At 37.6% G+C, this 26512-nt stretch overlaps 2 protein-coding genes and 1 long non-coding RNA gene across 5 annotated transcripts in view; 1 reads left to right on the plus strand and 2 right to left on the minus strand.

The window, feature by feature from the left end:
- col12a1a (collagen, type XII, alpha 1a) overlaps nucleotides 1-673 on the minus strand; it is an 82198-nt gene extending 81525 nt beyond the window's left edge. For all 3 annotated transcript variants that reach the window (XM_082144028.1, XM_082144026.1, XM_082144027.1), the window contains exon 1: nucleotides 530-673. The gene's annotated coding sequence lies outside the window, so the exon portion shown is untranslated. The remainder of the gene's footprint in view (nucleotides 1-529) is intronic.
- Nucleotides 674-4815: 4142 nt separating this feature from the next.
- cox7a2a (cytochrome c oxidase subunit 7A2a) lies at nucleotides 4816-8344 on the minus strand. The gene is made up of 4 exons (XM_082142418.1): nucleotides 8210-8344; nucleotides 7092-7181; nucleotides 6355-6439; nucleotides 4816-5021 (listed from the first exon to the last, which is right to left on the minus strand). The coding sequence occupies exons 1-4, from the start codon at nucleotides 8225-8227 to the stop codon at nucleotides 4963-4965; spliced, it is 252 nt and encodes an 83-aa protein (XP_081998544.1). The 5' UTR covers nucleotides 8228-8344; the 3' UTR covers nucleotides 4816-4962.
- A 6969-nt stretch (nucleotides 8345-15313) lies between these two features.
- On the plus strand, nucleotides 15314-16750 carry LOC309479531. The gene is made up of 2 exons (XR_014199274.1): nucleotides 15314-16304; nucleotides 16611-16750. It is a non-coding gene; the product is annotated as an uncharacterized lncRNA (long non-coding RNA).
- The last annotated feature ends 9762 nt before the right edge of the window (nucleotides 16751-26512 follow it).

Below are 26512 nucleotides of genomic sequence, written 5' to 3' on the forward strand. Positions count from 1 at the left end.
TTTTTATTCTGCACTAAACACTCGTTTAAACAGTGAACATGTAAATGACAATTAGACAGAATTACAGTGCAGAATTACTTCTCAATGAGACTGAGATTTGCATTGCGGATCATGAGCGCCACCACGTGGAGCTTTACACAAGTGCAGTGAATGTGCAAACCCATTCATGTAATTAACAGGCTATAGATGAGATCAACGTAAATTAATAATCATCTCAGTATGATTTCTGCTAAACATTTAAACATAAAAAACTGTTTTCCTTTAGTAGCCTATTTGCTCACATTTCATACAGAAGACGCAGCAGTGCTAAAGAAACATGCAATACTTTTATAAATAGTGAATAAATCCACTAAACGTGTCACATCCAAAACAAATCACAACACACTAGGAATTTTCAGACATTAAATATTTGAATATTTACATTAAATACGAGTAATATTTGTTTAACGTTTCTTTCATTCACTGAAGACGTAAATGACAAATGCCATGCGAATGTAAAGAACTGACTAGATGAAGTAAGGACACAGACCTGATAAAGACCTGCTGAAGTCCGTCAGTGTCACAGAGGGAAAGTGAAGTCCAGAATGAGGTCCTCTCCTCTCGCTCCTCCAGCTCTGAGGGAAACCTCTGTGAGAATGGGAGGTGTCTCAGCACAACCTGACCCTAAATAGAGGGCTGTTCCCAAACTTTACTCCCTGACGAAATTCCTCAAGAATGGAGCTCCCACTTATAAATCTGAGATACGAGACAGATGGAAGAATGGGCTGGGGTTTCAGTTTTAATAGGTTATTCACTTAAATGAGATAAAAAATTTGAAGAAAAAAATGTAATTGCGAATTCCATAATAATGTCTCAGAGTCTGCTCAGAAAAGTTGGGCACTCGAGAAAAAAAAATCAGAATGAAATAGCCGATAATTATTTGTGAAATCGGCTTATTAACATACGCAATTTAATAATTTAGCACAATCTTTCAGTAAGCCTACCTCAGTAGCCTACTGTAGGCCTATTGTCAGTTTCACTGAGTGTCGTCGCACATCTGCACTACAAGCACGCGAACGCTTTGTTAATAACGAAGCTGACTTCAAACGAAGAATGCGAATATAACTGAAAGTTTTCACGGTTTTCGGGTTAGTTGTCGCGTTGATTGCTGTGCTGAGAGACCCAACAGTAGATATCTCAGATGAGTCAGAGTGACTGTCAGGCTGCTTGATAAATCACACACTACAGCTGTGTACTCAAACACATGTATGCTTCGCTGCGGATGGTGAGGTATGTAGTAGCCTATATACTTTTAAGTGTGTCGTAAACTGCCGGTAGAGGGAGATATTATCAAGTCATACAATACAAATTAAATGGCAGGTTTTTTGTTTGTTTGTTTGTTTTACCACATATCTATTTTCTCATAAATACTAAGTACAACTACCAACTTGTGAAGTTATTACTTTAATGTTTGTGGGTCATTCCTACAGTTTGGTGCATTTTATGTCTCCATTAAACTATTTGTGTAAAATGTTAATCAAGTTTTATGCCACATGTTTTTTTATGCACATAATTATAACCAAATTTACACAAATTCATAATGATTATTACATAATAATAATAATAAACTTTTTGAAGCACTTGACAGGCAAATTCCCATATGTCCCCTGCAAGCAAACTACACTTTGAAATAAAGGTTACATTTATATATTTCTAAATTAGCCATTTTGAGTATTAGTATATAAATTTACTTATTCTCTTTGACATAAGACACAATTTATTGCAATACCTATTTTTATTGCGCAGAACAATTATATCCCCGAACTCCTGTTACATTGGAGCATTTGGCATTTAAAATCTAAAAGAAATAGTTCACCAAAAAATGAAAGTTCAGTCATTAATTGACTTTCGTTCATCTTCGGAACACAAATTAAGATCTTTTTATTGAAATCTGAGATATTTCTGTGCCTCCATTGACAGCTACGCAACTATCACCTTGATGCTTCAAAAAGTTCATAAAGAGATCGTAAAACTAATCCATATGAATTGAGTGGTTTAGTCCAAATTTTCTGAAGAGAGATGATCGCTTTATATGATCAGCAGATTGAATTTAGGCTTTTATTCACATATGAACTTTTATCAACTCACACATCAGTTGTGGTAAACGGAACCTCAAGTATGTTTGCTTGATGTGCGAGAACCAATGAGGTTCATTCTCGTGTTACGCAGCACGTTTGAGCTTCAGCAACAACCAATGAGGTTCATTCTTGTGTTACGCAGCACGTTTGAGCTTCAGCAACAACCAATGAGGTTCATTCTCGTGTTACGCAGCACGTTTGAGCTTCAGCAACAACCAATGAGGTTCATTCTTGTGTTACGCAGCACGTTTGAGCTTCAGCAACAACCAATGAGGTTCATTCTTGTGTTACGCAGCACGCTTGAGCTTCAGCAACAACCAATGAGGTTCATTCTCGTGTTACGCAGCACGTTTGAGCTTCAGCAACAACCAATGAGGTTCATTCTTGTGTTACGCAGCACGTTTGAGCTTCAGCAACAACCAATGAGGTTCATTCTCATGTTACGCAGCACGTTTGAGCTTCAGCAACAACCAATGAGGTTCATTCTCGTGTTACGCAGCACGTTTGAGCTTCAGCAACGACCAATGAGGTTCATTCTTGTGTTACGCAGCACGTTTGAGCTTCAGCAACGACCAATGAGGTTCATTCTCGTGTTACGCAGCACGTTTGAGCTTCAGCAACGACCAATGAGGTTCATTCTTGTGTTACGCAGCACGTTTGAGCTTTTTTGTTTACCAATGAGTACATCAAGCAGGTTTGGTGGAGCTTCAGTATATGTCTGCTGCGCTGTTGAATGTTTATATGTGAATAAAAGCCTAAATTCAATATGTTCATCATATAAAATGATTGTCTCTAAAGAAAATCAACTAAACTGCACTAAACCAGTCAATTAGTTGTATGATTTCTTTATGAACTTATTGAAGGGTAGTTGGATAGACTGTCAATGGAGAGACAGAAATCGCTCAGATTTCATTAAAAAGATCTTCATTTGTGTTCCTAAGATGAACAAAAGTCTTACGGTTAAGAAACAACATGAGGGTGAGTAAATGATGACTGAATTTTTATTTTTGGGTGAACAAACCCTTTAAAGATAGGCAGTTTCGGAGAGGCTAGCAATAGCAAGTTAGCTTTGAAAGCATGAGATCCCACCCTCCCTTCAGAGCGTCTTCAAAGCCACACATGAGCAGGTGCGAGGAGTTATGCAAACACTAACATTGACAGGCAGACAGGACATCAGACTGAATTCAATGATTGGATGAACATGTTTTTGGTCCTAAGACGTCAACAGAAGATAAGTACATTTTAAAATAAATGATAGATAGATAGATAGATAGATAGATAGATAGATAGATAGATAGATAGATAGATAGATAGATAGATAGATAGATAGATAGATAGATAGATAGATAGATAGATAGATAGATAGATAGATAGATAGATAGATACCACTTTTATTATTGATTGCTATCAGGATCTGAAGAGTTTTTTTTTTTGTTTTTTTTTTTGTTTTTTGAAAACATATGCCTACACGCTACCTTTAAGCATATGCTTTAAATCACATGACTTGCTCGAAGTGACCATTCCTTGGAGGGAAAGCAACTCCATGAACAAAGATAGATATACCATTTCTTTTCTTTTTTTTACTCTTTTTAGTCCAACATAACATTCACCCTGTTGCACTGGACATGAAAATATTTCTTTTTTTAAATAGATTTTGTATATCTATTAAAATTCTTCCTAAATGTAAATCTTCTGCTAGCCTAAGCTTGACCAGTGTGTTTTTAATGAGACAGACATTTTCTCCCTCAAAACAAAAAATAATTTAATTTTAGCTTCTTTTTTAAACAAACCAGCACAGTCCAAAATCCACCACACTGTAGGAATGTTACATTTAAACACTAATGAGCAAGCTTTGGCTTATTTGTTGGCTACTATTTTCAGCAGAAAGTCCATAGAGAACTGTTGCAAACCATACTATTAGCATACTATATTTCTACATAACAGAATTATCATATACTACACAGAATACTGTAAAAAATATTGTTGGTTTAACTTAAAAAGTAGGTTACCTGGTTGCCTTAAAAGTTTGAGTTCATTTAAATGAAAAATGTGAGTTAATACAATTGGTTTAAAATATTGTTATCTGAACCACATTATCTAAGTTGGTTTGACAAAAGATCAAGGTTGTGACAAATCATGAAAAAAAAATTTTTTTCAAGTGTATGGCTAATTAGCAGCTATATTATGAAATGCGTTTTTAACACTTATGCTTCAGTTCAGCAAAGAATGGGATCAAGATTGCTGTATCGCAATGTGTGTACGTGTATGTATATATATATATATATATATATATATATATATATATATATATATAAAAAAAAAATCACACTATTTTCTAGGTTATAACAAAATTATCTATGTATAGGTTTTTATTTTTTACCTTAAAATATTACTGGATCTTCCGTTGAAAATGACAGATTTCTTTCTGGTGATGTATGCAGGACTTCTCCAATCATTTAGTCCGGTTAAACTCCGCCTCTTCAAGCTCACTTCCATCTGACATGCCCACATCTCAACATCCAATCAACAACAGATTCATTGAATCAAGTCTCCACCCAACATTCTTTCTTATTGGACAATCCGTTACACTCGGGTATATCACGATACGGAAGAAAAGATTCTGCTTTATCTGACTTTAAATCTAATGAAATGTAGTGGAAATATAGTTGAGAGCAGAACTTAAAACACAAAGATTCAGTACAGTGGTACGTTTTATTACATAATGATTGCGCTTTACAGTACAATCAATAAATATGAATCCAATGTACTCAAAATAAATGACAAGACATATAATTCTGAGGATTAGAGATCTTTACAACTCAGACACATGAATAGAGAGGCATGTTCAATTCTTCTTCTTGGGCAGTGCTGCGTCGAGCAATGTATACACCACATAACCGCACCCTGAGGAGAGAAGAAGAGATGGTGTTTATAGAGGAAATAAATACATATTCAGTTCATTTTGTACCCTGGAAAGAGTACAAAGTACAAAACATCATGACTAACCACCAACAACCCTGAACAACCTGTAAAGACAGATAATGAATAGTAAGCAACTGTACTGTTGCAGTTACCTTTAGAAATATTTGATCATTATTAGCGATCATATACACAAATCAGAATGCTAACTATATGTACTCTCAGAACAGCTCATCTTTAATAAATAAATATATATATTAAAAAAAAGATTGTCATTTGTATTTCTCCAAATCAATATGCTGTCATTTTTCTATAATAAATAAATAAATATTTAAAAAATTGTCATTTGTATTTCTCCAAACCAATATGCTGTAATTTTTCACCAACTGAAAAAAGAAAAAAGAAAACACACCTGTCCTGCTCCACAAAGGATGAAAAGCACCATAAGCAGCCCTTTCAACGTTGTGTGTGCTATATTCTAAGACTTATGAAACTTAACGCTGCCCCACAACATTAATTAATAAAACAGCTCCGCTACTGAATCGCCACGTTTTATTTCTCAGCATTGAGAGGACAACATCGCTGGTTTTGAAGTCCTTTAAACTGAGAGTTTTGTTGTTAATAGAGAGAGATGCTGAACAGATGCAGGTAATTCACACACATCTCTCATCTCACTCTCACGATAATGAATTCAAATAAATGCTAGAATTCATTCATTCAAATAAATGTAATCTTACGCACTACTTTATCTTTGCGTTTGATTCAAAGCGGGAAGAATGCTGGATCTAACGAGTCGTAACTGATGAAAATAACCGTCAGTTTCATCCTTCCAGTCAAATATTGCACTGCAAACATCAATAACAGCTTTAAGTTGTCAATGCTGGCAAATTACCATGGTATAAGCGTCATAATCCACGGCTAGCTGTGCTTTAAACCATTTTAATGCACTCTGCTTCACGTCAGCTGGTTCTTTGCCACCACATCGTGATTTAACATGGTTTAATGCACAGCTAGCCGTGGATTATATCACTCACGCATGTCTTCAGATCACATAACCTGGGATAAAACACAATATGCAAGAACTACTTGTATGTGGTTTCGTTTGGGAGCGTGACGGCTGTCATGATTATTGTAGATGTATTTGGATAGAAAGGAATTGTTGAATTAATTTGATTATATTTTAAAAGATTCAACTGTTAATGTTGTGTGCCTTCATTATGACTTCGACCCATGTCAATGGATTTCCAGATAAAAGACTGATAAAGCACAAATAACATAAATGAAGACTAAAAAGGTAAGCCAAATATATAAAGCTTACCAAAGACAGTTAGGGCCATAGTCGCCCTGTACAAGAGAGCATCTGTGACGCCTCCCTTCAAATGAATCGGCAAGCCATTGTCTTCCTGAAAGAAGCAGAAATGACATATTAGCATTTGATACTTCAACACTTACTTTTAAGGGGGACACAAGTGTGAAGCATAAAAACAGCTTAAAGAAGAAAAGCCTAATTCTGATTCTCCACTTTAGGAAGTAAGAATAATGCTACAGATCTCCTTTAATAGCTTATTTTGCTCAATTTTACTTCTGTAAGCGAGACCACCAACACAAACTGAACATTCAAGATTGATCTCAGTCACATAGCAACAATTGAAAGAAAATATTTTATTCTTAAGAATTATAATATATCAGTATAATGTAACAGCCATCCTCAGCTCAGCGCCAGACTGCCGTAAGCAGAAAGTTCCAGCATCAAAGCCAGTGAAATCGCAGTTATAGAATAAGTGAAGCTTTAAACTAGTTGTTTAATTTTACACTTCATACTATTTCAGTATTATGACACATGCAGTGATTAGTAATATACAGCCTACTATACAAGTGAACCCTACTAGCGAATCATTTCGTACTTATCTGTTCATCCACAATATCAGTCCAGAACCTGGGAACAAATTACAATCTTAACTTTAACATTACTATTTGCGAGTGAAGATCTAGTAACTAAACCTGCGAAATCTTAGGATTTGACTAAATGTCCATTTGGATTAGATCAGAACTAACTTGAAATATCTTCTGCTTTCCCGGGACTTTGTTCTCCAGCTGTCTGGGTGCGCTACTGGACACGGTCCTCCTGGAGAACTGCTGCAGGGTCTGGAGGACGACAACAGCAAACGCTTAATATTGCAAAGTCATGTGCAGAACTATCAAAGCAGCGAAGAAGATCGTTTCCACCACAGAATCAAAAATTAAAGTCACTTTTTCTCTCACAATTCAGACGTTTTTTTCCTTGAAATTCAAAGTTTTTGTCTCACAAAAATTTCTATAATGTTTCGATCTATAAATATACCTATAAATTCGGAATTCTGCAACAAATTTCAGGGGAAAAAAACAGAATTATGAAATGTAACCTCTCGATTCTGAGAAAAAAAAAGCCAAAATTGTGAGATTAAAAAGTCGCAATTACCTTTTTTAAATTATTATTACATGGCGGAAACAAGATTCCATAAATGAGAGAAAAACACTTCTGCGCACTAAAACCTCTGTTCATCCGTTTACATTGAGCCTACACTGATCATATACAGTATATAGTACATACATATATATCCATATACACACACACGCATACACAGTTGTGGTCAGAATTAATGGCACCCCTGGCAAATATGATCAAAAATGGCTGTAAAAAATAAGATCTTCAGATCTTTCATATATATCCTTTTTTGACCTTATATATATATATATATATATATATATATATATATATATATATATATATATATATATATACACACACACACACACACACCTCTCAAATATCAATAACAACCCTCACGTACATAACGTTAATCATTTAATAATGATAATAAACGTCAACAGCGTAAATCCAGGAAACTCCCAGTTCATCGAGTTTGAGAGAGACTGGTGAAAGTAATTACAAGGATTTACATATCAATATACTAATACAGTATTGAATTATTTTTCTTAGACGGTAATTTTGTTTATAAACTAATACACAAGTGCTTAATAATCTTCCGTAATGGGCAGGAGGTCATGAGAGCTGTAACGTTACAGTGTTTCTAATTCTGGCCAAATCTAATCAGGCAGAGTTATGAGAAGATGTTCAGTCGCTTTCGCCAGATAAATGCAATGATAAATGACATAAAGATCTGAAATCTCACCCTTAAATGCCTAAACATGGTGATGGACGATTTCTCCTTCAGATCGTGAGGTTCAGGAAGCCGCACCAGCACAAGGACACTTATGTCACTTCCTTCTTTAGCTCGAGTCTGACGCAGAATCAACCGAATAAACAGCGCATCACTGCCTCCTGCTGGACAGGAGAGCCGAGAGATCCGGTTCTTTATAGCGAATCGGTTCGCTGGACTATGCGTTCCAAATGACTCATAAACGATTCGAATAAGCGAATTCGCTAGATTCTTTCTAGCAAATCGGTTCGTTCGGACTATGCGTTCCAAATGAATCAAAAACGATTCCAGTAAGCGATTTCGCTAGATTCTTTCTAGCGAATCGGTTCGTTCGGACTGTCCGTTCTAATTAAATGACTCAAAAACGCTTCGAATAGCCGAGTGACCTTTTACCTTTTGGTTGTTGTTCAATTAAAATGCTTTTGGTTAAATACCGTTATTACCATTATTGATAAGTATGTTTGTTACACTTCGGATTGAATAAAAGCTCATCTTGCTGATTTTGTTTTGTCATTATTCCGTCCACTTCAGTCAGTATACAACTTTAGGAGAAGCCAAATTTGGGCTTACAGTTTTTCTCGATTGTTTACACACATTTTCTGAAAGCATGCCTCATATTCTCAGAACTCTACACACAAATCCAAAAACACACACACAATGGGCAAAACCCCTCAATTCTCCTGCAAAATGAAACTTTACATTCAAAACAATGTTATTTCTTCTCAAAATGGTATTTTGTTTTCAAATGACACACACAAACCATCATATGAATAGACATTTATAAGAACCAGTTGAACACTGATGTGCTCAGTGTAAAACACTATGATGAATGGAAAACACTTCTTCTCCATTCATCATAATGACTTAGGCCTTTTTTTGTTCAGTGTTCACTTACTACAGACAGTACATACATAAGTGTGCTGTAAAATATTTGAGAATATTGTTTTTATACTCAGAACACACAAATACATGGTAACAAATATATTTTATTTTTCCCACAAAAACAATGTACATCCCAAACCAACACAAAGCTGCACATACAGTGGTCTACATACAAAACAACAGAAGAATTTACTGTATACAGTTACAGTAAAAAAAAAAAAAAATCCAATGTTGGCATCCATTGCTCCATTGAAGAGCTCACCTGTTGCCCTTTATGCTAAAGCTCTGATTGCTAATTGTAAAACTGTGTGACGGGTGTTTGCCCATGTGATGAGTCAGTGTGCATATTTGAATGGCAGTGTGTTCCTTGTGAAAACAAGAGATTTTCTGCATGAAAATTGTTCCAAAAGCAGAGAATTGTGTGTAGTGTTTTGAAAAAAGTGTGTTTTAGAAGTACAATTTGAGTGTAAAGCAGGAATTGTGCTTGTAGTTTAGCAGAATTGGTTCAGGGGGTTGGTGAATGAGTTACATGTTGTGGTCATTGTGTCTCAAGTACCAGAAAATGTGTGTAAACAATCGAGAAAAACTGTAATACAGACAAACCCAACCTTTTGGTTCAAAATGTTATTAAAATTGAACCCAACGATTGGGTTTGTTCATATTTGACACAAATTTGGGTTGGAACAAGTGTAAGAGTGTAATATAGAGTGTATAGGAATCACTGGTGTAAAGTACATGTCACTGCCGAATCAAGACAAAAGAAAACCATGATCCAGCAAACTGTTATCTGGCCATGCAGACACCAAACATTTGATAACCAATGTACAGTGCTGGGTAAATAACTTACTTATGATAAGTTACTGATGCCAAATTGCATGACAGAAATTGTAGTTAGTAACGTATTCCATTACATTGCACATTTTATATAATGTCGGCTAATTGACTACTTTTAGATGAATTGTTTTGACCTAACTCATTTATCACATTAAACTGAATAGGATAGTACTGTACCATATTGATACACAAATACAAAGAGAAAGAACATTACATTGTGAGGATTTCCCAAATTACAGTTTTTCTCAGTCGCTTTGGTGCATTTCTCACATCACTATTTACATTTGCACAACAGTTAGTTCAACCTCCACAACATTTAGTCATTTGTGCACATCATAGTAGCAGTTTCTCATTCCTTCCAACAAATTGCAAATGCTTTTGGACATGCATCAATTGCTTTCATACAACTCTCTGCTGTTATATAACATTATCATTTGCTTATGTCATGTCAGTCAAAATTAACTGTACTTGTGAATGCTGAATAGTCATTCCACATAAAACTAATAGTCCTCATTTCATTGCTTGAGTCATTACATACACAAATGTTGAACTAGTTGTCAAAATCTGTCAAGCAAATTTTACAAATTTTTTTAAATCTTTTTTTTCCTGAAAATGTCTCCTAAATTGAACAATTTGCAATTGAGCAAGAGATGATATATTCGCTGTGATGTAGATGAAATTATGTGGCCAGACAGAGAGGAATGTCTGGATGTGCATGAATGATTACAGTACTATGTTCAGTTCCAGTATGTACTGCAATATTGTTTCCAGTTGTGCACAGCTCTACCCACAGGGAGTTTATGTTTGTTGTAAATAAGGGTGTATTTTTTCTTTTGCACAATGCTGTGAACAAATTAGAATTGCAAAGAGCATATGCAGTAAAAATGTGAAACATACATATTCAGTGTCTTGTACTCAGTTACCTCACTAAATACAGTAATGTGTAACTTTACTGTATTTTTCAAATGGCTGTGCAAATAGTATATAGTGCTGTCTTGAGCATTTTCAGGTAGTGTCACCAAGATCTGACTTTTTTGCATTGGAAAACATTTACAGAGTAAACTATCATAATGAAAACATGACAAAGCCATTTGCATCTTGTTCATAAACAATGGTGTCAGGACTTTTCATCTTGATGACACTGACACTTTCATTGACATGAATACTTGCTTTTGAGGAATGAGTTATCCATTTTGAGCAAGTGACACGCTTTTGCAGGTTATCAACTAGGTTTTGCAGTTTGTACTAATTGTTTTGAGAACTGCATTAACTGTTGTGCAAATGTAAATAGTGATGTGAGAAATGCACCAAAGCGACTGAGAAAAACTAACACGAATGCTTGCGCTTTACCACTTGCGCTTAGTTAATATTTCAATAATTCAACGACATATTCACATGTGTAGATAGATAGATAGATAGATAGATAGATAGATAGATAGATAGATAGATAGATAGATAGATAGATAGATAGATAGATAGATAGATAGATAGATAGATAGATAGATAGATAGATAGATAGATAGATAGATAGCCCTGTTATGGTTTGTACAATATTCTACTTATAACCCGTGTACATTCCAAAAAATGTCATCATGGACACACTCAGTTATATTCATTTATACACACCTAAACGCTCCACTACTTATATGATGTCATGTGCTGAAGTAGTATTGTAGACTTGTTTTAGATGTAGATTTTGTGAGCTGCTAGGATGAGGTGTTTTGCCTAGCCAATCATTAAAATATCTATACAAATATACATATCTATACTTAAATCTATATGATTCAATTCTGTTGAAATTAATAATGAACAATTATGTTCCTTGTTGTGCATGACTCTCTTCTTCTGCATGCCACTGTTTGAGCTGCTACTGTGTCTGTGGTAAATGTGGCATGACGGCTCATGTCACAACATAATAAACAGGGTAAGTTCAATAAACCAATTCATTTTCTTTTTCTGAAAAATCACTGTATATATGAAGAGTTCAGATGCAAAAGCCTCTAAGTGCCATCTGAAAATTTCTTCTAGAATGATCATTTTTATAAAGCTTGTATATTTAACATAAGTAATTTCACTTAAATGACAATTAATAGGTCATTTGCATTGCCATTTAAGTGAAGTTATTGAACTTAAATATACGAGCTTGATAAAAATGATCATTCTAGAAGCAAATTTCAGATGGCACTTAGAGGCTTTTGCATCTGAACTCTTCATATAATAATATTTTCTGTTTATTTCTGTGCATGACTCTTCTTCTACTTGCCGCTGTTTGAGCTGCTGTATCACAATGGTCAATGTGGAAGAAGAGTCACGTGACAACAGTCAAATAAAAGTTTCAAATCTAACGATGGGGATCGCATGGATCCCGTTTAATCCTTCTGCACCGAAAGTCAAGTCATCTTCATTTATAAAGCGCTTTTAACAATATAGACTGTTTCAAAGCAGCTTTACAGTGATAATAGGAAATTAAAGTAACAGAGACCTTTCCAAAGTGATGACGTAATGCGTGACGCATCTCAGAGATGGTACAAGTTACAACACGGGTATGTGTGGTTAAAAAGTATATAATTATTTATTTATTTATTTATTTATTATATACATAAAATGACCGATCGTTTCTCTAGATAAGACCCTTATTTCTCGGCTGGGATCGTGTCGAGCCTTTGAAGCTGCATTGAGACTGACATTTGAACCTTCAAACCACTGGTTGACATTGAAGTCCATGAAGAAAAATCCTGGAATGTTTTCTTCAAACACCTTAATTTCTTTTCGACTGAAGAAAGAAAGACATGGACATCTTGGATGACATGGGGGTGAGAAAATTATCAGGATTTTATTTTATTTTTTTGAAAGTGAACTAATCCTTTAAACTAATTAAATTATATGTATATATAAATTATATATAAGTAATTTTGAAATAAATAAAAATAAAACACCAAAAAAAATCATCTCTTTATGATTTACTATTTATCTGGTTCCAAAAGAAAGTGTGGCGCTTAGTGTTGCTGAGAGAGAGAAAGAAAGAAACTCGATCGCCTCCTGGAGGAGAAAGGAAGAATGACGAGGCTGAGCTTTTCCTTTGCCGCACTAATAGGAGACAAAAGCCATAGAGAAAGCAAAATGTAAGAAAATAAATAACATTTGAAAGGATAAAGGAAAAAGCGTTGTTGAAGTGAATTATCTGAGTAGTGAAGATGAAGCAAAAGCTTACAGCACCTGGTATTCCCAGGCGGTCTCCCATCCAAGTACTAACCAGGCCCGACCCTGCTTAGCTTCCGAGATCGGACGAGATCGGGCGTGTTCAGGGTGGTATGGCCGTAAGCGAGAGTCTCAGCCGATAGAGAGATATTTAAAGAAGGACACCTACACATGACGCTGAGTAACCAAGAAAAAACAAAAAAAGAAAAAGAAAGAAGGAAAAAGGCAAAGCGCTACAGAGAGCGCTAGATCAGAGCTTCCTAAACTCTTTTGTCAGCCGAACCTCTTACGATAGATAGATAGATAGATAGATAGATAGATAGATAGATAGATAGATAGCAGTGGCGGTTCTAGACCACAGTAACTGGGGGGGCCAGGCAGGGGCCACTTGTGCTTTTAGGGGGCACACCTTTAACATTCATCTTAACCTATTTTCAGTATTATTTCAAGTCATTTTTCACCATGTCATGCATGACTGCAATCTCTAGAAAAAGCTAATAAATTATATTAGCTAAGCTAATAAAACAATTTCAATTCAAATGAATGTTACATTATGTTTAATTGTAGTGTGATATAATGATCAATAATAACACATTTTTAGCATCTAAGCACATCTAGGCACTTTTTTACACCTGGGGTGGGCGATATGGCAATAATATCATATCACAATTTTATTAATTTTTTCAGGAAAATCACGATTTTATCACGATTCTTTTTTCATCTTGGTTTTACTATTTTGCATGTGACTGAGCATTACAGCCAAACTAATGTCCCTATTTTAAAAGCAAAGCCTTATAGGTAACAAAATATAAAATAAAAAAGAATGGCAGACATTTAGGCCAAAGTGGCGAAAATAAAAATCGTTGTCACTATTTTCTTTGTTATTAAAAATTAAGAACAGTCAAGTCAAGTCAAGTTTATTTGTATAGCGCTTTTCACAATACAGATTGTATCAAAGCAGCTTCACAGTATTAAATTAAAATAATACAACAAAGTTTGGTTCAAGAGTAATTTATTGATTGATAAAATTAAATTAAATATCCCCAAAATATCCCCAACTGAGCAAGCCAAAGGCAACAGTTAGCCTTAACTCTGTTAAGGCTTTAACAGAGATACATATTACACATACACAACTTAATATACAAATGAAATAAACAGTGCTTTATTTTTTCATCTATAGGTGTATTTAACAGTAGAATTGAAGAAAGTAATTAAATGAACAAATATGAAAATAAAACACAACAGACTTAAAGTTCTCAGTCAAGAGCAGTGAATGATTTCCTCTGTGTGTTTTGTTGTTTTATTAACATTAAAGGGATAGTTCTCCCCCAAAAAAGTCATATTTACTCTCTTAAGTTGTTTTAAACCTGAATAAGTTTCTTTCTTCTGTTGAAAATAAACGTTATTTGAAAGAATGTGAGTAACCAAACAGTTGATGTACCCCTGTGACTTCCATAGTATCTTTTTTTCCTACTATGTATGGAAGTCAATGGGGACCAGCAACTGTTTGGTTTTGGGTGAACTATCTCTTTAAGGACAAGCGGCAGCATGTTTATTATTAGGGCTACTGTCTCTTTAAGAACTGCACGCGACGCGTCTAATATACACGCATATGACAAGCAGATTTTAATTAATTTTCTCTGTTTGCTTTCACTTTAGACATAACCAACTTTTTTTATGTAAACATTGTCTGTATTTGACAGTATTAGCGCAATATAAGACTCAAAAGATAACTTAGTCCAGTAACAGGCTTTTAGTGCATGTGCGCGTCGAGTGTACGCGCTCAGTAAAGCGCATATTTGAACAGCGCATCAGCAGCGAATGACATGTTTAACCGGCAAGGCTTTAAAGCACATGCAAATAATGAACTTTTATGAACTGCAGTGTCCCGTTCCTCTGCGTTAACATGTGAATATACGTCGTGCTGCAGTGTAGCCTATAGATGAAGGCGCCGCAACTGATAAAATGCGCAGCTGTTTAGTGTGATTTTACGATTCCAAATTTAGGGGGGCCAGAGGGGGGGCCAAGCTTGGTGACACGGGGGCACTGGCCCCCCCGGCCCCCCCCCTAGAACCGCCACTGATAGATAGATAGATAGATAGATAGATAGATAGATAGATAGATAGATAGATAGATAGATAGATAGATAGATAGATAGATAGATAGATAGATAGATAGATAGATAGATAGATAGATAGATAGATAGATAGATAGATAGATAGATCGTTTCTGCAATTGGGTCGGGTAATGTTCACACCTTAAACAAAACGTAACAGAGTTCGTTTGGAACCGGACCGAGAGCACCTCTTCAGCTGGGTCTCGATACGGTTGTTTGGTCCTCACCCGAGTGCGATTGCTGCACACACCTGCCCCAAAGATCCGCACCAGGGGGAACGAACTTGAGTTCGATTCAATCGAACAAAACAAGACAGTTGTGAAATAATACACTCCAGAGTATTACTGTAAACATTTTTTTTTTTTTTTTTTTGGAGTCTTCCATTTTTTTGAGTTTTTTTAATGTTGATGTTATGCTGCCCTCTTGCGCTTGGATTAAACCTTTATAAAGTACATAATGTGGGAGGAGACTGGCCAGCAATCAGTTTCAGGTGCAGGTGGTTAGTTCTATCATTAAGATCGCATAAAGGGTTCTTATAGCAACAGGTGGTGGTTTTTCTGCAGTTCTGGCATGTGTTTGTTGTGCTCAACGTGCAGCCTCTGTACTCTTTCATACATGCTGATTATTTAAGAGGTTTTATTCTCTGTCTGGGAAATGAGGCAGACAAACATTTATTGCTGCGGTACCTTCAATGGGCTGACGGCCGTGTTGGAATGCTGAATAACCTACCTTTTATCAATCGTGTTTGGGGATTGAGAGCTGAGATTGGGTAACTGTTGCAGTTGTACTTTCGCTAAAGGGCAGACCAGCCACTGCTTCTTATATATTTTATATTTATATTGTGGTTTATTGTTATTTGATATTGATTTTCATCTTAAATGTTGTTTTGTCATTTGCTTGTTTCTTTGGTACTGCTCTCTTTTTGTGTGTTACAGTGCGTCAGAGATTTTGTACAGGGCCGGGCCTGCATCTACACTAAACCTCCTTCGGTGTAGGTGATTTGGGTGGTGTGACACTGCTGTGTGGTGTGTACTGGAGGTTGGCACGAAATAGTGACTGAAAGGTTACTACTTATTTGCGGTGTATGCTGTGGGGTTTCTGTGATGTGATTTAAATGATTATTGCAGTAAGCTCCACTAGGAGGCGCTACTGGCTTTTGTATTATTTACCTCTGCTTGTTTTACAGCAGATGACCTGCTCTTCGGCAGTTGTAATATTGTTGTTAAATACTTGATCGCCACTGTTCTCTGCTCTTGGCAAATCCTGTTAATAAACCGTTGAAGACTACTTTCGGGAATCTGTGAATTCATGACAGTTTCTTCTGTTTTCTTCTGTCTCTTACAGGAGGTCCACAAGGGCAGGCCCGACCCTCTTGCAGTCTTGAGGAGAGCTAATTCCAACTTCTGTGAATGTTATTATCGACTGTTTTTAACATTTGATGGTTCTATTGGAACAATAAAATTGTTATCTTTTTACAAATTACATTTGTTGTCCATAATCAATATTGTGACCTCTAGAGGGCTCCTCCTGCCTTAAATAAGGAGGTGGTGTAGTCAGCTTATATATCCTACACTACAATAACTAAAGTGAAAACTGACAGAAAACCATGATGCTGTTTTAAAAATAAGAAAACCTTTGATTTTCTGTTTAAAGTGATGAGATGATGTGCGTGCTTGGCAGTATATTAGAGATTGTATTTATTTTATTTTTACAACAATAGACACTACAGGAATGTTAATTGATTTTCTTTTGTATTATGAATGCTTGAACAATTACAAAACAAAACTGCCAAGGGTGTACATATAAAATATAAATAGGCCTAGGCTTATATAGCCTATATATATATACACTACTGGTCAAAAGTTTTAGATCGGTAAGATTTTTTTATGTTTTTAAAAGAAGTCTCTTCCGCTCACCAAGGCTGCTTTTTTTTTTATTTTAATTTTTTTAAACACCGTAATATTGTGAAATATGACAATTTAAAATGACTGTTTTCTATTTTAATATATTTAAAATGTAAATTATTCCTCAGATGACAGCTGAATTTTCAACATCATTACTCCTTCAGAAATCATTCTAATATGATTTGATGCTCAAAAAACATTCATTATTTTCAATGTTGAAAACAGTTGTACAATTTTTTTTCAAAATTCTTTGATGAATAGAAAGTTCAAAAGAACAGCATTTATTTAAAATAGAATATTTTCTAACATTATAAATGTCTTTACTGTAACTTTTGATCAGTTTAACTCATCCTTGATGAAAAAAAGTATTTAAAAAAAAAAAAATACAATTAAAATTCTTACTGACCCCAAACTTTTGAAGGGTAGTGTTTAATGTTACAAAAGCTTTCCATTTCAGATAAATGCTGTTCTTTTGAACTTTCTATTCATCATAGCATCATGAAATAAAAATGTAAAAAACCATTTTCAACATTGATAATAATCATAAATGTTTCTTGAGCATCAAATCATCATATTAGAATGATTTCTGAAGGATCATGTGACACTGAAGACTGGAGTAATGATGCTGAAAATTCAGCTTTGATAACAGGAATAAATAACTATATATTCACACAGAAAACAGCTGTTTTAAATTGTAATATTATTTCACAATATGACTGTTTTTGTTTGTATTTTTAATCAAGCAGAAGATACTTTTAAAAACATTACAAATCTTACTGATCTAAAACTTTTGACCGGTAGTGTTACTACCCAAAAAAAAAAAGAAAAAAAAAAAATCTAAATAATACATCAAACTCACAAACATAAAATGATTGGCCATACACACCAAACTACACACAGATGTGAAAAATGTAAAACACTACTACAGTATCTTGAGTCTTTTGCTTGTTCAGTGTGCAGTGTACAGATAGTTTAGTTTAGTTTTGTTCAATGGTTTGATGTGAAACCATCACACCCAATGATCATGTGTGAAAACATAAATTGATCACTTAGACATCAAAACTCAGTATTTTGATAAAGAATGAAAATATTTGTACCCCTTGAATTTCTGTTTGTACATATATATTTACATATATGTATGTATATATATATATATATATATATATATATATATATATATATATATATATATATATATACTGTAGAAATTTAGCAGAAATTATAGGCTGATTTGGCTGTTGAATGGTGGGTCCATTAAATCTCATTCAGTCATTAAGTACTTTTCCCAGTTTATTTGTGGTGACATATAGGAGTAGACATTTCACAGATGGCAGTGATGGTAATTGTTGGTTTCTAAAACCGATAAACAAAACCATTAATAAATACAAACACAATTGCAAATCTTTAAATCATACATCTGAAATCAGCTTTAACAATCAATGTTTCTGAGGTGGAAGGCTGTTTTTGTAACATGAAATATGATTTTCAAAAGTTGCTTTATAATAAAACACACTTTAACTGTAGAGGATGAAGTAACAGTACATCCTTCTAAATGCAAATTGTATTCGGAGATTCTGTGTACAGTTTTTTGGTCCAGTAAGTAACAACTCAGTCTTATCTAAATAGAAGAAAATTACAGGTCATCCAGTATTTTATATCTTTAACACACTCTTCCAACATAAATAGAAGATTTGAAATGGGTCTGTAATTTGCTTATTCATTTGGATTTAATTGTGATTTATTTATGAGAGGCTTAATAACTGCCAGCTTAATGGTCTTGGGACATGACCTAGAGATAAAGACGAGTTAATAATATTGAGAAGAGGCTCTTCTGCAACAGGTAACAACTCTTTCAGTAGTCCAGTGGGTAACCAGTGATTGACAGCTGGAACCTCCGAGGGTTCTCCGGACCAGGGGAAGAGAGGAGGTTGGTAGCCGAGGATACATTGGAACCGATTGGTGGATGTATGGATGCGGCAGGGATCCCAGTGGTGGATTGGCGCAGGGAATTCTGGGCATACTCTGCCCAGGGGAGGTAGCGTTTCCAGCTGTCTTGGTGTTGTTGGCAGAATGACCGCAGGTATCTCCCGATCTCCTGGATCTTGCGCTCATTCTGGTCGTTGGTTTGCGGATGGTAATCTGATGATAGATTCACTGAGACGCCGAGTCTGAAGGCCTTCCACACCCGGGAGATGAACTGGGGACCTCTATCCGATACGATGTCTTCTGGTAGACCATAATGACGGAATAGTTCTGCGGCTTCGAATTCGGTGGGCAGATGACAAATACACAGGTGTGATGGTTGGACGGAGGAAGGTCTGTCATGAAGTCAATGCCAAGGTGGGACCAGGGACGTCTGGGTATCGGCAGAGGTACCAACTTTCCCCTGGGTAGCTTCTTTGGCGTGTTGGTGATGGCACAGACTGAGCACCCTCTGATGTATCAGGAGATATCCTGGGCCATGTTGGGCCACCAGTAGAGATCCTGTAGGAGCGAGAGGTGCTGAGTCCATGAGGTACAGACAGCATGCGGATGGTGCATACATCAGTCCCTCAGGACCTCCCGGCAGAGCAGATTCGGTGCGGGTGGCTTGGAGGATCTGGTCGTCGAGAGACCATTGGATTGGGCTAACTACCATGGCTGGAGGGAGTACTGGTTCTGGAGGACAGGTTTCAGGTTCAGGATGATATAAACGGGATAAGGCATCCGCCTTGCAATTCTTGGTACCGGGTCAGTAGGTCACGGTGAAATCGAACCGTGTGAAGAAAAGCGTCCAACAGGCTAGTTGTGGGTTGAGCCGTTTGGCCTCTTGGAGATACTCTAGGTTCCGGTGATCGGTGATGACCTCGATCAGCTCCCTCCAGCCAGTGTCTCCATTCCTCCAAGGCAAGCTTGATGGCGAGCAGCTCACGATTTCTTATGTCGTAGTTCTGACTCGCTGGGGACAGCTTCTTGGAATAGAAGGCGCATGGATGGAATCAAGGAGGCTCACCCTACTGCTGGGATAGCACCGCTCCAACCCCGGTGGTAGACACATCGACTTCAACCATGAATGGGAGTTCTGGATGGGGGTGCACCAGGACCAGAGCGGTCGTGAAGGCATCCTTCAGGTGTTGTAAGGCTTCGGTGGCCAGGACAGAGACTTGGGCCGGTTCCTAAGGAATGAAGTGAGAGGTGAGCTGAGGAGACTGTAATTCTGGATGAATCTGCAATAGAAGTTGGCAAAGCCTAGGAAGCGTTGGAGTTCCTTGACGGTGACAGGTTGGGGCCAGTTGTGGATGGTGTCCACCTTCCTCTGGTCCATCTGGATACCTTGTTGGTCGATGATGTACCCGAGGAACTGGACAGATTGTGTGTGGAACTCGGCATTACCTGGTACTCGTAGTGGCCTGCCGGAGTGATGAACACAGTCTTCCATTCGTCACTCTTGCATATCTGAATAAGGTTATAGGCGCTCCACAGGTCCAGCTTGGAGAAGATGCAAGCCCCACGGAGCTGTTCCAACTTGGCAGAGACCAGAGGGAGAGGATAACTGTATTTAACAGTCTGTGCGTTAAGGGCCCGGTAGTCGATACATGGCCGCAAGCCTCCATTCTTCTTGGCCACAAAGAAGAAGCTTGATGCGGCAGGGGATGTCGATGGACAGATGAAACGTTGTTTGAGAGCCTCCAGAATGGAGCCTCCTTCTGTTCCGGGATGGACAGTGGGTAGATTTTACCCTTAGGTGGAGTCGCCCCAGGCAGGAGGTCGATGGCGCAGTCCCATGGCCAATGAGGTGGTAGACGGGTCGCCAACCGTTTGCTGAATACATCCTGGAACAGATGCGGCCCAGCAGCTTGCCGAGGATGGTGTGAATGGCTCATTCTTGTGAGCAGCGTTTCCTCTGGAGGTTGAGTCTTTGGAGAAGTTGATGAGAGATGAAGTTTCCTGCAGACTCAGAGTAGATGAGCGCTTGCACTGAAACGAGAAGTTTTGGGGTTAGAATTTGGACAGGCATGCGAGTGAGAGGTGCAACTTTGGGTAGAAACTGGATGGTACTTACCGCTGGGCGTGGTGGTCGTATTGGGCAGTTGGTGATGATATGACTTTCTCCCCCACAATACAGACACAAGTGCTGTGTTAGTCTTCTTTGACGCTCAGCGTTGGACAGATGGCAAGTGTCTACCTGCATGAGTTCTGGTACTGGAAGGGCTACAGATAGAGAGATGGGCGGAGGATGCAAACAGGTTGATCCAATGAGTGGGCTGAAAGACGCTGAGAGATACGCACAGCTTTCTGAATGAAACTCGCCAAACCGACGGTGTCATCATAAATGACCATCTGGTGGTGCACTTCCAGGTTCAGACCCTGGCGAAAGGCTGTCAACAGGGCCGTCTCATGCCAGCTGCTAGATGCCGCCAATGTGTGGAACTGCAAGAGCATAAGCATTTATAGAAGTATTACCTTGGCGGAGGTTGAACAGCTGATCATGGATGGATAATTCTGATGCGGATTGACCGAAAACTTCCATGAAGTGACTCATGAAAGATGCCAATGAAGTCGTGACCGGGCTGTTGGCGTGCCAGATGGATTGGGCCCAATGGAGTGCGCGTCCAGATAGCAGGGAAATCATGTAGGCGATGTACGCCCGTTCGGCGGAGAAAAGCTGTGGTTGCATTTGAAAATATAGTGAACATTGTAGAATGAACCCACTGCAATCTCCACCTCATCGATTTATGTCGCTGGTCGGGCCATGGGACTGGCAGAGGCAGTTGGTGAAGGAGCGGCTGGTGCAGAGGGGAGAGTTTGCTGAACCACCTGCACAGGTTCGGCAAACTGATCCGGTGGAGGCTCCCCGCTGGTTCCGACAGGACTCTGCATGATGGTCTGGTCTTCTGTCACAAACACAGGAGGAGACAGACAGGTTTAGGTGCACACAGTGTTTATTAAAAGCAGAGTGGTGGTAGAACAACGGGAACCAGATGATGGTGAGAGGATGGTGACTTGTAGAATGATGATTGTGACTTAGCTGGCGATGACTGAAGTGGATTTCTCTGTGCAGGTGACGAGTGAACACGAAGCAATTTAATTTAAGAGATACTTAGTAGACTGTCCTCACTCAATGGGTGCCTGTCTAAGTTGTGTCCGCAAAATAATATAGAATTCATAGACAATTGGAAAAGTTTTTGGGTCAGACCTGACCTGTTGAAAAGAGACGATATTCATCCCTCCTGGGATGGTGCTGCTCTTCTTTCTAGTAATATGGCACATAGTCTTAGAGTTCAAACATGAATTGGGGCTCAGGTCAGGAAGCAGACAGACTGGCTAAACCGACCATCTGCTAGCTGTCGTTCACTGAGGTCAGATAAATCCCATCACATAGAGACTCTTTCACCTAGATATCATCATATAGAGACTTTGGGCCCTATTTTAACGATCTGAAATGCAAGTATCAAGAGCGAAACGCAAGTAACTTTTTGGGCGGGTCTTGGGCGCTGTTGCTATTATACCGGCGGGATAAATGACTCTTGTGCCCGACGCAAATCTAAAATGGGTTGGTCTGAAGTAACTTCATTATTCATAGGTGTGGTTTGGGTGTAACATGAAATAAACCAATCAGAGCGACATCTCACATTACACCGGAACACGCCTCCTCTTTGCGCTGAACCGCAATTTTAATATACATGTGGATAACGAAAAAGATGCATTGGGCATTTAAAGACATTCTGAACTCTATTGGCGTTAGATAACACGTGTCAGGACCCACTCATTGTCATAATCATACTTTAGATCTAATATTATCATATGAAATCAATGCTGATGCCGTTGAAATTCTGCAGCAGAGTGATGACATCTCAGATCATTATCTAGTCTCGTGTATACTTCCTTTAGCCAAGGCTTCAAAGCCGACTCCGTGTTACAAATATGTTAGACCTATCACTTCTGCTACTAAAGATTGCTTTATTAATAACTTTCCTAATCAGTTTCATCTCCTCAGCATCCCAGATAGCTTAGAAGAACTCGATATTGCCACAGAAACTTTTGACTCTCTCTTTTCCAGCACTTTAGACACAGTTGCTCCTTCGTGCTTAAAGAAGATTAAAGAAAATAGTCCAACGCCATGGTACAACAAGCAGATTCAGGCCCTTAAGAGAGCAGCCACAAGAATGGAGCGAAACTGGAAGAAAACAAAACTTCCAGAGTTTTTTCACATTTCATGGAAAGAGAGCACGATTGTGTACAGAGAGGCCTTAAAAACAGCTAGATCTGCTTATTTTTTCAACCCTATTTGAAGAAAATAAACAAAACCCTAAGTATTTATTTGAAACAGTGGCTAAATTAACGAAAAATAAAGCTTCAACCACAGACGTTTCCAAGCAGCACAGCAGTAATGACTTTATGGACTTCTTTACTTACAAGATTTATAATATCAGGGAGAAAATTATAATTATGCAACCGTCTACTACAGTATCGCATCAGATCGCATTATAGTCTCCCTGAGGAAAAATTCGATTAATTCATTGCTATAGGAGAGGAAGAATTTTCTAGTCAAATCAAGTCACCTTCATTTATATAGCACTTTTAACAATATGGATTGTTTCAAAGCAGCTTTACAGTGTTAATAGGAAATTACCGTAACAGATTGTTAAGGCTTTACAACAGCTCTAAAATAAAGTTATTGTCCAGCTAAAATTAGTTAGGGGAGGGGGTAGGATTAGGGGTGGGGTTAGGATTAGGCAATCAGGTACTGACTTCAACGAGGGGGGTAATAATTTGGCAGGGGGTCGAAATTCGGCTCAACACCGGCCGCCCATCCGCACAAACCAGTGCCTGGTGTCTTGAGAATGCACTCCCTGAAATAGGTTCGATGGTGCAAACAATTATCCGGTATCTCTGTGCAAACCTCAAAAATGCAAACGTCAGTCTAAAGGTATGCGCGTTTGAAAATATATACAGTGCGCAGACGTGTAGTCCTTCTTTACAAATCAACCCTCAATAAACTTCTTGTCTGGCCTTTTTTTTTTTTTTTGTCTCGTCAGGGTTTTCCTGTTAGAATGGTGTTGTGTTAGCGGCCCCTAAGTTAACAAGCCTTGAAGAGAAATGTATATATGTGTATATATATATATATATATATATATATATATATATATATATATATATATATATATATATATATATATATAGGCCTATATATATATATATACTTTTGTTTTGTTATCTCTGCGAAAGCTTTAAAAGCGCAAACCTGTGAAAACGCTGACGGCGTGCACGTATTACGTGTTCAGTCTATAGGCGTGTAGTCTTTTAAATTTTTTTTATTTTTTTATTTAAACAAATTACTTGTCTGGCCTTAAAAATGTATAATACAGAATGATTTATTGCTTCCGAGTGAACGGTGTTGTTGTAGCAGACTACTACTACTAATAGGCCCTATTTGCGCAGCCCTATATAAATATTAACTTAAAGCGCAAGTAGGCCTACTTCGTGTAAATCATGACAAAAAAAGAGTCTAGTTGAAGTTGAGGAGAGGAGCGGTTCCAAAAGAAAGTGTGGCGCTTAGTGTTGCTGAGAGAGAGAGGGAAAGAAACTCGATCGCCTCCTGGAGGAGAAAGGAAGAATGACGAGGCTGAGCTGTGCTTTTCCTTTGCCGCACTAATAGCAGACAAAAGCCATAGAGAAAGCAAAATGTAAGAAAATAAATAACATTTGAAAGGATAAAGGAAAAAGCGTTGTTGAAGTGAATTATCTGAGTAGTGAAGATGAAGCAAAAGCTTACAGCACCTGGTATTCCCAGGCGGTCTCCCATCCAAGTACTAACCAGGCCCGACCCTGCTTAGCTTCCGAGATCGGACGAGATCGGGCGTGTTCAGGGTGGTATGGCCGTAAGCGAGAGTCTCAGCCGATAGAGAGATATTTAAAGACGAACACCAGCAGCAGCAGCAGCACCTCTACACATGACAGACTGCATTTGACACACGTCCCGAGCTGCAGAAACAGCCCCCTTTCCCCATCACGTGTTTTCATGGCTGAATCCGAAATCGCCCTCTAAATGCTAAAATATCAAATAGGGCGTTATCTGAAGGGACAGCCATTTGTGGTGGTGTGCCAAACCATAGAGGAGTCAGGACGTTATTGAGTGCACTTATTCAATCCCACATTGCACTGCAATAACGAGTGTACAACCGATGTACGCTCAACAGCGGTCCGAATTCACTCACTCCTTTTCATTCACTCCTTCAAGTGATCAGTAGCCTATAGCCTATATAGGCTATTAGTGGACTAACGTAGGGAATAGTGAATGAGGGTTTAGGGCACGATTTCGGTTTCAGCCCATTACTCTTTTCAAAAAATATTTTCGCTTCATGAAATTTGAACTCAGTTCACAACATTTGTGCCATTACGGTGAGTAATTAAGAAAAAAAGTTGACCTAGTGGTTAGGCACTGTGATAGGCTACCTTAATTTTTTATGCATCCTAATGACATTGAATACAAATGTGTTAGTTCCCTGAATATATTTAATTCAAATTAAATATAAGTCAATATCATTTGCTTGTTTGTTTATTTAATTATTTTTAATGTATAGCCTAGTTTTAATACGAGTTAAAGATCAAACGCGTGAATATAAATAAATTATTAAAAATAATGAAATATATAAACAAACAAATGATATGCTATTGATATTTAATTGGACTGTAATAGCCTATATTCAGCAATGTTTGGCAACTAACAAATTTGTATTCAATATCATTAGGATGCATACAATTTTTATAATTTCCACCAACTGTAACCTTGACTTTTTTTTCTTTCTTTTTTTTTTTAAGAAAAAGGGACGAGTCAACGGTTTTATTTTATTATTTTTTTCATTATTTTTTTCTTGGTTACTCAGCGTCATGTGCTGCTGCTACTGCTGGTGTCCTTCTTTAAATATCTCTCTATCGGCTGAGACTCTCGCTTACGGCCATACCACCCTGAACACGCCCGATCTCGTCCGATCTCGGAAGCTAAGCAGGGTCGGGCCTGGTTAGTACTTGGATGGGAGACCGCCTGGGAATGGCTCATGACCCCCCCAAGTACATATCCTCAACCCTGGGATCGATCGAAAATGATCAAAACGGATGGTGCCATCTGGTGGTCAACGTCCTGAAGTGTTATTTACAGAAATGGTCATGTACAAGGTCTAGTTTATTGAAATCCACTTGTCTGCTGAATGTTTTGTTTATTATTTTCATAGTTTGAGTTGATGTAGCTGATGAGATTCATATAGTCAAGTGGAAAAGTGTGCAATTGTCACATTTTTGGGCTGAATTAAGAAAGGGTGTAATGTATCAGTGGTGCCCTCTCACTTTGTCTGGAAGACATCA

This window comes from Leuciscus leuciscus (assembly GCF_965113295.1).
Source record: "Leuciscus leuciscus genome assembly, chromosome: 17".
Taxonomy (NCBI): Eukaryota; Metazoa; Chordata; class Actinopteri; order Cypriniformes; family Leuciscidae; genus Leuciscus; species Leuciscus leuciscus.